Raw genomic sequence first — 12,132 nt, 5'->3', positions numbered from 1 at the left:
CTCTAAAGCATGTGTAATACAGCTGCTGTCCCTTTTTGCCTTGTGACAGCACATCATGCCACGAGAAAGAAGCTCAGGTGTTTTTCTTCCCCTTCATCTGGACCCTAGGGACCTCTTCCCCATGTGGCTATAGGCTTGGGCTGAAGAAGGAGGGCAGTCCCATCCTGGTGGGTGACTTGGGGGCCTAGGCCACCTGCTCACACAACAGACTCCGGCCCACTAGCCCAGCTCAGCTTGAACTCTGATGTCCCCTTCCCACCTGAGGAAGCAGTGTTGACTCTGTGAGTTGGTGGCTTTGGGAGAACGCCATTCATAATGGGCAGTTCTGGATACTTCGTCCTTTGTTGTCTCAAGATCAAGTGTTCCTTCCCTACAAGGGCCCAGGCGGACACCAGGAGATGCTTTTCCGAGATGTGTAATTCCCCAATACAGGTGACATGCCTGAGTCTGTAACTCCAGGAGCTGACACAGTGGTTTTCTCACCACCGTTGCCATGAGTTCCTCTTACACTTTAGGGTGCTTGCATGCTGGGTCACTTCAGCCGTGTCCAGCTCTTTGTGACCCCATGGACTGTATCCCACTGGGCTCCTCTGTCCATGGGATTCTCTAAGCAAGAGTACTGGAATGGGTTGCCATTTCCTTCTCCAGGGGCTCGTCCCCCCACCGGGGAATGACTCTGTGTCTCCTGTGCCTCCTGCACTGCAGGTGCATTCTTTACTTGCTGAGCCATCAGGGGAGCCCACGGAGGGAGGAGGCAAAATGAGGCAGGAATGGAAAGGTGGTATTGGGAGGTGTGTGTGTGTGTGTGTGTGTAGAGGGCTGGAGTGTAGGTGCATGTGGTCATTGGTTGTGGGAAGGCTCAGTCAGAGAGATTGCCATATGTAAAGGGTATCAATCTTGAGGTATAGAGTGATTCCTTGAGGCCAAAAATGAGACCAGCATGGCTGACGTTCAAAGAGGAAAGAGGGTAACGTCAGATAAGGCTGGCAAAGAAGGCAAGGACTACATCATCCTAAGAGTTACAGGCCATGTCACCCAACTCTTCCCATTCCTTTTGGGATGAAATGAGCCATTTCTGAGAGTCCCCTTCAGTAAATTAGATGAGTATCTAATGGTCTGAAACATATTTTCCTCTCAGTCTTTATTACTACTTTAAGTAAGACCCATTTCTATTGCATTTTATCTCTCAAAGTGGTGACATTGGATTTTGACCTTCGTCAGTGAACATTTATTGACTAACCACATGTAAATGTTTAAGCATTTCTCCTATAGATTAGACATGTGGCTAGTATATAACTTTTTTATTACATCATTTGAAGGCATTGGTGGGTCAATTTATAAATTAGAAGTGTTAAGTAAGCATTTTTAGCATTGTACCTTTTGTAATTCTCACTCCTAGTTAGTTAACTTTGTCCTTATTATTCTAGGGAGAATAGAAACAATTTCTGTGGACTGTTTTGCTTGCTGAATGGGCATTTACACAAAAGCCATGCAGTGTTCCTTTTTTTTTTTTTTTGTACTATAGCTGTATCAGGAACAGTTTGATAGAGAGGAAAGCAAATGGACTTTGGAATCAGACAGACTGGTGTAGGTTTGAGGTCTCTCTTCAGAAGTTCAGCTTTGTGGGGCTTTGGGACAGTCATTTCATCACTTCACCAAAAAAAAAAAAAAGAAGAAGAAGAAGAAATTGCTTGTTTGTTAAATGGAAATAATAAATGGTGGTTGTAAGAGTGATTAATAATAAATGTGAAGTGCCTGCTATAGAAATTGCCAACAAAAATACACAGCAGTTGAAGCAATTAGCCTCCAACTAATAAAAAAATTAAAAAAAAAAAAAAATACACAGCAGTGTGTTGATGGTACATTGAGTCAGGTTAGACAATGTGAATTTTAATAGTTATATGTCACATTAATGCCAGTGACAGATAAAATAACTTAATAACTGCTGAGTTTTGCATGAAAACTTCCTCTACTTTTTGTAGAAGTATTTTGTTTTTTAAAATATCTAGATATATGGTATTGAATTAAATTATTTCATAGATATTTTATATCTCTCAGTGTATGGAATGACAATCTAATGAATAAAAATAAAAACTGCTCAAAAATAAAATAATTATGAAATCTGTGTATATGTTATTATATATGAAATCTGTGTATATGTTATTATATGTAGTTATATAATTACTCTAACAAGATGTAATTTAAATGCTCTTTTACTTGAATTTTAAGGGCAGGAATTCTGTGGTGCCTTATCTAAATTGAATTAAGTATTTTATCAAATTCAGTCTATCTGAAGGTTTGCCACTGTGCCAATTACAACGAGTCAGTCGGTTGATTTCCTTGGGATTCTAACAGCTTGACATTGCTAAGGGAGCCAAAAGAAATGGCCAGTGTGGTTAAAGACTGATTAAAGGTTCTGTTTTTCCTGAACCTAAACTTGGTTCGAAATAAAAAACACTTGGAAAAGCTTATTCTCTTTACTGGTAGATGTCTCTCATTTCCATCCTCTTTCAGGACTTCGCTTACCATTTTACAGTCTTCGTATTCTACTTTGGAGCCTTTTTGCTGGAGGCAGCCACCACGTCGCTGCATGACCTACACTGCAATAGAACCGTGACTACGCAGCCACTCCTGAGCGATAACCAGTATAACATAAACGTGGCAGCCACAGTAAGTGAGGGGTGAACACTGTGCACCCACGCCTCCCCTCCCCATCAGGGTCTCTAAGAAACTCCTCTGGCAACAATAGTTTTCTTTAATAATAGCCATCAGGATTAAACATATAATAGCTGTTTATCTGTAGAGTTAACCTTACGAGCCAGGCCAAGTACTGTCATTACCCCAGTGCTGTGGATGATGAAGCTGAAGCACCAGGAGGTTGACATTCACATAAGACCATACCTATATGAGTGCTTGTGGTTGGCCTTGCGCAACAAAGTCTACTTTATGAAAAGAATTAATTGTCATTTCTACTCCTTGTAGCTTCAGACGTGGTCTTTGTCACAGACACAGATTTGTCCTTCCCTTTTTCTGCCTAAATGAAGCTGCCTTAGTAATCTTCTCCATGCTTTAAATTCTGCATTAACCTCCGTTTTACCCATACACTCTGATAGAAGTAAATCTTTAGTTTCTGAGTTTTAATAACACTTAAATGCATGAGCCATTCATCTGTGACATTCTGTTCAGTCCCTCACTTTTCATTTCAGCATACCTTAGAGCAGCAGTCAGTCTCCAGTCTTCCTGGCGCTAGGGATTAGTTCTGTGGAAGACAATTTTTTCATGGACCAGGGGTGCAAGGGAGATGGTTTCAGTATGATTCAAGCGCATTACATTTATTGTGCACTTTATTTCCATTATGGTGGTTGCATCAGTTCCACCTCAGATCATCAGGCATTAGACCTTGGAGGTTGGTGACCTCTGCCTTAGAGAGAGAACTCCTTTTCACTAGTAATAGATATCAAAAGTAGTCATTCATGCAGGGACCAGTCAGCCCAGAGTAGGTGAGTGAAATCCACTGAGCTGATGAGCTGACTCACAATAGGGGAACCATTTTGCAGATCAGATCAACTGATGAACAAAAATGTAAGTGGACTCCTGGTCAAAGCAGAAACTCCCTCCTGGCAGGTGTATATTTGACATAAAATAAAAAAGGCACCAGGCTTTTTTTTATGGAAATCATTTGAGATAGAACTTATCAGAAATTCTGTGCAAACATTAGAACAGTATTATAAATAGAACTGGGGGAGCCACATGCATACAGCCCCCCAGAATTCAATGGGGATAATGTAAATTTCATCATCTGCCAGTGCAAGAAAGACATGGAGGACAATTGTAACTACACATGAGCAACCCAAAGTGCAGTAAGATTTACACTTTGAGATTTATGATTTAAGAGTATCATTCCTCAAGAAAATTTGAAATGTCCTGAAATTTTGTAAATCATGTATGAAATGTGATAGTTTCCCAAATTTGACAAACCTGCACAGTTTGCATGTTACTACAAATATGTATAAAACTGAAAAAAACTTTTTTTGTTACTGAAACAAAACAAATTTTAATCAACCATCAAAGAAGAAACAGTGGATTTTATCCAAGATTACAAAATCTCTCTCATGCTATTGTCATCTGAAATAGTCTTGTGAAAGGATAGCTAAGAAAGTGGGTCCTCAGAAGTAAGATGTTATCAGGCAGGTAGTAAAACAAAATTGTTGTTTTAGGTTTGGGAATATTTGTGACATTTGTCAGCTTTTCAGAATTTGTGGTGGTTGTGATTTCTTTTCATGTTCTAATTAAATATTCACGTTTGTACTTTAAAATAAAGTGGTCATTCTCTTTCAACAGAAAAGAAATGCCTAGATCAGAGATGTAAGATATGTATGTAAATGTACACCTGACCCACCCCAGTACTCTTTGCCTGGAAAATCCCATGGACGGAGGAGCCTGGTGGGCTGCAGTCCATGGGGTCGCTAAGAGTCGGACACGACTGAGCAACTTCACTTTCACTTTCCCTCTCAAGCATTGGAGAAGGAAATGACAACCCACTCCAGTGTTCTTGCCTGGAGAATCCCAGGGTCGGGGGAGCCTGGTGGGCTGCCGTCTATGGGATCACACAGAGTCGGGCAGGACTGAAGCAACTTAGCAGCAGCAGCAGCATACCTGATTCACTTTGCTGTGCGCTGGAAACTAACATGACATTGGAAAGCAACTGTACGCTAGTAAAGTTTCCTTAAAAAAGAGAGATGTATCTAGAGACAGCCAGCAGAAGGGTGGGGAAAGCAGCAGCATGGTAATTACACTGTGAAAATGTTCCGTAGGTGGATCTGATATTCCTTCTCAGAGCTCTGGTTTCCTGGTAAAGGATTCCTGTACTACATCATAATCTTTTAACATATTGAATGGTTTGGGGAGTTTTCTATGGATCATAAACCCCAGAAGGGTGAGGACAATACCTGTTACTTATTTATATGTACCAAATGTACTGATGCACACATAGTTGATGCTAAAAAAATCCTTTTTGAATACGAAGGACAGTAATTCAGAACTCATGCACATTTGAGAACTATCTCCCACGCCAACCTGATGATTCATTCCTGTGGGTTTTCTGTTTAGCTCTACAGTCACTTCCATTGTCACAGAAATAATCTGCTCCATCCTCGGGCCCTGAGAGAGAGCTACAGTCTGTGTGGCTGTGAGATCACTGTGCAGGTAGACATCTCATCATGAAGTTTTGAATATGCATCATGTTAGGGGTCTCATCAGTGCCTAACAAGTGAGTCCAGTGTATGAACAAAGGCTCAACCTAAGGCTGTCCACAAATGATGTCCTATTATTAGGGGCTAGAATGTTTAAAAGAAGGGGTTAATGGTATGAGAGGATAAAATCGTAAAAAAAAAAAAAAGGATCTAAATCATTTTCTTAAGTGTTGAAGTATGTTTAAGTAGGCTGATCAGTTTTCAGACAGTTGTTCCTTTGGACAAATGATTTCTTAAAGTCAGTGTTATGAATCTGATAAGAATTTTTGTTTCTTCTTTCTTAGATTTTTGCCTTTGTGACGACAGCTTGTTATGGTTGCAGTTTGGGTCTGGCTTTACGAAGATGGCGACCGTAACACTCCTTAAAGACTAACTGCTTGTGTGTTAGTTTCATTTGTGTACTTTTTATGTCTTGATCAATTTGGGTACCGTTTTGTTCAGATATAACAATATCCCCAAAGTAATTTGTTTGGTATATGGAGAGAATCTAAGTATCCATCCATCTAAGTATCCATCATTTCATGGATGGAAATTTTATTATGATGTTAGGAAATGGCCTTTAGTTTTACATTTATCTGTCTCTTTTTTTTTCTTATTTTAACGAATATTTCCCTTTACATCCATAAAATACATAGATAGCATTCATGCAAAAGGGGTATCTCTTGTATTTAGTTGCCAAATCACCAGAACCTTAATTTTAACAGGTAACTAAAATTCCTGAAGAAAAACGCATTTAAAATAAGGTTCCCACTGAACTCTGTGTTTTAGTGTAAAATGGAGATCAGCGTTCTTTTTCTCTAAAGGCACAGATAGTAAATATTTTAGGCTTTGTGAGCCATACAGTCTCTGTCACAAGTACTCATCTCTGCTGCTACTATGAAAACAGCCGCAGACAATATGAAATGAGTGAGTGTAGCTGTGTGTTCCAGTAAATCTTTATTTTCGAAAACCAGCAGCAGACTGGACTTGGTCTGTGGCTACAGGCTATCGTTTGCTGACCTCTGGTTTAAAACCTTGGCTATGGGTTTTGTATTTTATTAAACTGATCCTCAGAGGTCTAAAGTGAATTTGACAAGCCACGTAATATTTAGTCTCATTCAGTAATCACACTGCCTTTGGGTTAATGGTCAAACAGTTACCCTTGAAGCAGCTGTAGCATCTCAGGCTAATTCAAGCAGAGTCTTGAGTACAAGAAAAAGTAATTTATGAAGTAAACCCTAGTGGCTTAATCCACCTAAATGTTTTCCTAACAACTGAGCAAAATGCTTAGCTGGCATTCTTAAAACAAGAGCCCCAGAGACCCCTAAGCCACTCCTGAAATGGGTATCTAGTGCCTGATGTTTTACTTTGGGTTTATTTATGCTTCAAATAGCAGCTGTTTGTCCTATGCATGAATAGATGAGTATTTTTATGTGGATATCTGAGGCTTTACCCAATAGAGCTCTCCAAAGGGTAAACATTTTACTTCTAATTCTTTTACATGACTCTTAAGTTAAATTCAAACAGAACATGAGATGTAACTTAAAGTTGCAGATTCTCATCTAGAGAATAGTCCTATGTTGTTTTGCACTGGTGAGAAATACATAGAATCAGTTTTCAAGGAACAGTGGTCACAAAAGCTATCTCTGGCTGAATAGCACAGAAAAGTATTTTAACCCACCTCAGAGACCCTGGTCATGGCAAAGTGCCAAAATGGCTTGAGAACAAGTTAGAGTTAGGCCCCAGCTCACACCACCTGTCCAAATGAGATACTTATCTCTTGCCCCAAGAGGGCAACCTCTGGGAAAAGAGAGTTTTTGATTATTTTATATTTTCAGCCCTTTGTATTTTGGTTGAATCATCCCCTACAAGTGCCATGTATAAGTGGAGCAGTTAGATTTCATGGAACAGTCTGAATGAGCAGCATAATCAATGCTCAGTGATCAAATACTGTTTATGTAATAATCCCTTAGGAAGAAGAATCTTATTAGGGGTTGGTTTGTGATGTAACTATAAAGATAAAAGGTATATTTAATATGTGGCAAGAAGAAACCAGTCTTATGACTTTATCATAGCTTTTCTATAAAAATCCAACTTCCTTGGTTTTTTCAATTCCATACCGCACACTTAAACGTGTATTATAAATGGTCTATTACAAAGTCATAAATGTGCCATAAGGATATATCATCCATTCCGGCTGGAATTGTTAAAAGTCTGTTAGATTTAGTTGTGAGATTATATTTTTTTTCCAAAGTATAACAGGTCCATGCTGCTTGGTGGCATTAAATTAAATGATTTCGTGAAACTGCCTTGGTGGCACTTTTATAAATGCATTGCTTCTTGATCATAAAGAACCAAGCCTAGAAGTCATTTAACTGTGAATACTTAGAATTGTAGATTAATCATGATCTAGATTTGGGAGTTGACTGACAAAGCACTGAACAAAAATTATAGCATTTGAGAATTTCTTTGTATACCTTAGCTGTAAAAATGAGAAAGTGTTGGTTGGTCTTAAAATCTGGTAACTCCATGATGAAAATAAATTTATTTTATAAGTGTTATGACTCTAATAAAGTATTCATTTGATAATCTTTGGGGGTCATCTATTTTTTATACAATTCACTTTGAAATTCAGTTAAAGGGTTGATATAAACTTGACAGATTTGGAGCTTCTAGATTCATAATATATCAGAGTTCTGTTTTAAACATTTCTATGTAAAAGACAGTCTTTGCCAGCAAGTCTTTTTTATTTTTATTTTTGGTGAAGATTCAAGAGGTAACTCTTTGAAAGTATTATAAGTGAAGTGAAGTGAAGAGAAGTCTCTCAGTCGTGTCCAACTCTTTGCGACCCCATGGACTGTAGCCCACTAGGCTCCTCCATCCATGGGATTTTCCAAGCAAGAACACTGGAGTGGTTTCCCATTTCCTTCTCCAGGGGATCTTCCCAACCCAGGAATTGAACCCAGATCTCCTGCATTGTAGGCAGACGGTTTACCGTCTGAGCTACTAGGGAAGTATTTTGAAGGAAGTATTATAAAGGAAGCTTAAATTATACTTTATTTTATTTTAAAAGCATTTATATAGGCTTAATACATGCCAGACAGTGTTCTGAACATTTTTTTTTCAAATATTAATTAATTTCATCCTTATTGTAACAACTCTATGGAGTAGATATTATTGTCAATTTCAAAGACAGGGGAGCCGAAACACAGACCATAGGAAACACCCAGGGTCATGCACCTATCAAGTGGGAAAGCTGGTATGTAAACCTCAGTCTGGCTGCAAAGTCCAGGTTCATCATGGTTGTGGATCCCTTAGTCCTCCCAGATTTTGCAATTTTATATAACCAAAAATATGACTCCTTTCAAAGAAGGTTTTACAAGAATGCTTAACACACAACTGCTTATGATAGATGTTACCTTCTAGAACTTTTTTTTTCTGTCACAACCAAGGGCTCACGAGTTTAGCTGTAAGAACTTAGACCAGATTTGCAAAATGGGGGAAAATGGAAGCAACTGTGGTCTGCAAAGTTCTCCAGACTGCCTCAATATTGCTCTGGTCCATTCATTCTGGTTCTGGACTAGGGGCTTCAGTCACTCCATTGCCTTACATCAGTTTAGCCCTCATTCATCAAGTCCTAAATTGACCTGGCTTTTTTTTATCACCCCTGGAGCTGACATCAGAAAGGTTTTCTAGTCTTGAGATACACCATTCAACCTTTACACATGAAGTATGAATATGCTCCTCTGCATATGCCAGAATCTGGAATTCTAAGTCATCATCTTGGAAGGTTCTGTCCTCAGTCATGCTTCAAGTTTGTCACTAAGTGACCCAGTTTCTCAGGTGGCAGCTTAATGTATTCATGGGAGAAAGGGCCAGGATTTTGGAGAGACGTGACTATCTTTAGTGTATACATATATGTATATGTATATATATATATATATAGTATTTTGAAAGTTCAGCTTTTTTAGTGAGCATGTATTAGGCTGTACCCTGAGCAATAGGTCAATAAAAGTTCCTCTCTCCGGCACTTTCTTTTGTCAAGTCTTCCGTGGCTGGCTTTCTCACCCTCTTTGGGTCTCAAGTCAGTTGTCGCCTTTGCAGGCCCTCCCTGAGAACGGAGTTTAAGCTTGAATCTCACACCAGCACTCCTGTTCTGCTTTCCTGCATTTTCTCCATGGCGCTTATGATATAGGTTTTCAATATATAGCACATACTTTGTTTGTCCTCTTCTCCACTGGAGTGTAAGGCTTATGGAGAGGAATATTTTTGTTTAGAGCTTTATCTCTGGTGCCTAGAATAGAGCATAGCAAAGAGCAGGTACTTGGTAATTATATAATGAGTTAGAGAATGAATATTGATGACAATAACTTACTCTTGTATTCTATCAATATGTTCTATAAAAATTGATCTTACCAGCACTTGAAAATTTCTGGTATGTTTTTCACCTAGTTCTGGATGTATTTCGGGTGAAACCTAACCTTAAAGGTCATCTACTAATTAAATGTATGTATATTACCAAAATGTTGTATATTACCAAAATGTTGTATAATCAGTCTTCTATAGCAGAGAAATTGTAATAATAAAAACTTAGCATTTCATGCAAGCTCATTAGATTTTTATTCAAACATTTTCATGACTAAAGATATAACTGCACACTCAACTGACTTAGATAATCCTGAAAGCATCATGAGAACTAAGAATTAATTGTTAAAAAGACTGTCATTTTTCTATAAATGATCAGAGTGGAGGGCTCTGACTAGTAGTTTTGGCCAGAAATTATGAGAGTGACTGTTGCAAACCTAACAAGAGGTGGAGGTATCTATAATATGGCATTTTGATTTTTCATGTCTCCCAACTCCAAGCCTTATCCTTGGGTATGTATTTATGAGAGAGAGGTACTCTAGATGAAGGATATTGTTGAATTCCCTGTATTCAGTTTAATGTGCCATTCTAAGTAGGCCTGATATCCTGAGTCAAGGTACAGTTTAGTTGATGCAGCGATGTTTTGATGCATCAGTATCCTGGGCCGCGTTGCCTTTTTATGAAATTCTACTTGCTATTGATTTTTAAGTATGCCACCTTGCTGAATACACTGCAGTTTTTGTATGGAAATTTTTTGAAGTGGAGTAAACTCATTTATTTACATACATAAGTATATAAAGTATTTAACAGCAATTGAATAAAAAATTGATACTTTTAGGCTTAACAGTTGTCTCAATTTTTGAACATACATACCCTATTTAGCATATAAAATGTATGAACTAGTGTCAACCTATTTTAAGTATTAGTAAAACATTTTAAATTTTTTCTTTTTTTTTTTTGGCTGCCTTGTGACTTCTGAGATCTTAGTTCCCTGACCAGGGATCAAACCCTGGTCCTCAGTCGTGAAAGCATAGAGTCCTAATCACCGGACCCCCAGGAAATTCCCAAAGCATTTTAATTTTAAATTTTAAAAAATAGTTAAAATATTATCTTTTGTTTGACAGAAGTGTTAATGTCTCATTTAGACACACATTTTGTTAAGAGAAGATGTCTGTTTTAGGGTCTGGTGGCCACAGGCATTGACTTTAACAATACCTTGGCTTTGGATTCCTGGTGAGATGATAGCTCCTCCATTTCTTTTGAGTAAAAAAGTTGTCTAAATCTCAGAAATCAACTCTTGGCCAAAGAAACTTTTTAAGAACAAATAAATTCTCAGCACATGGATGTATTAGGCTCTTTTCCAATGTAAGATGAGTAAGAGTTGCCTCAGCTTTTTTTTTTTAATATATAGTTATACTTTCAACATGGATTATGCATGCATCCTAAGTTGCTTCAGTTGTGTCAGACTGTGAAACTCCATGGACTATAGCCCACCTGCCCAGGAGGCTCCTCTGTCCAGGAGATTCTCCAAGCAAGGATACTGGAGTGGATAGCCATTCCCTTCTCCAGGGGATCTTTCCAACCCAGGGATCGAACCCACATCTCTTATGTTTCCTGTATTGCAGGCAGATTTTTTACAGTTGAGCCACCAGGAAGCCCTCAGTGTGAATTAGGAAAGTGTAATTTGCATATAAAAGGTATTGTTTCATGGATATTATTCAGCATGAAACTAAATAAACATTTAAATAGGAAATAATATTCCATTAAGAGCTGTATGATTTGAGGTGAGTCCATTTATCCAAGCCTATATCCTCATCTATCAATGGTGAGCATAGTTACAAACCTGTGGCAGTAGGTCCTTGGGAAACAAGAACCCAAGATAGAGTTAAAAGTTCAAGCAATTTATTGGAAGTAATGCCTATGAAAGGTCAAGAGGAAAGGGGGGAAAAATAGGAAGAGTTCCAGGCTGTGTTCTAGCTCTGAGAAAGACTCAACCAACTCAGCAGGGAGCTCCAGCACCATGCAGGTATCCCGCACTAGCTAGAAGAGATGAGCCCTTGTACCTACACCGTGCTCAATCACTGGCTGTGGGTTGCCCAGAAAGACCATGACCTCAGCTCGCTGGCTGAAAAGCTACAGGAAGGTTGAAGGCACTGCACTCCCGGGGGATGGTTCTTCGTGGGAGCTCTGAGCAGCACTCTGGGTTACTGCCACTTGCTGATCCGTCCGTCACATGGATCCACTTCTCCAGGGTTCCCGTGGGCCTCTGGTTCTAAGAGAAGAATTAGAACAGGGATGTTACCCCAGACTACTAGCCTCATGTCTGTAGGTGGACTTGAAGCCATAACTGACACTCCTCATCTCTCTCTGATTATCTACCTGAATTCTGCACCTTCCTTTCCAGGTCTTTCATGTCTCTGGTGTTGTGACCCAAACCCTCATCTCTGAGGGGTTTGCATTGTCCCCTGGGGTTAAGGAATTCTTTCTTATTCACTCTTATGTTCTTCTTTTCTTGATCAAGTATCCTTAAGATCCA

The 12,132-nt window shown here is 39.0% G+C and overlaps 1 protein-coding gene across 1 annotated transcript in view; it reads left to right on the top strand.

Moving 5' to 3' along the window:
- MAL2 (mal, T cell differentiation protein 2) overlaps nucleotides 1-7,822 on the top strand; it is a 31,120-nt gene extending 23,298 nt beyond the window's left edge. Inside the window, exons 3-4 of the mRNA XM_043880266.1 lie at nucleotides 2,515-2,670; nucleotides 5,537-7,822. Of these exons, the coding sequence (XP_043736201.1) occupies nucleotides 2,515-2,670; nucleotides 5,537-5,608 (228 nt within the window). The 3' untranslated portion in view covers nucleotides 5,609-7,822. The remainder of the gene's footprint in view (nucleotides 1-2,514; nucleotides 2,671-5,536) is intronic.
- Nucleotides 7,823-12,132: the final 4,310 nt, after the last annotated feature.

Source organism: Cervus elaphus, chromosome 21 (genome assembly GCF_910594005.1).
Source record: "Cervus elaphus chromosome 21, mCerEla1.1, whole genome shotgun sequence".
NCBI classification, from domain to species: Eukaryota; Metazoa; Chordata; class Mammalia; order Artiodactyla; family Cervidae; genus Cervus; species Cervus elaphus.
This window is presented reverse-complemented; position numbering and strand designations above follow the sequence as displayed.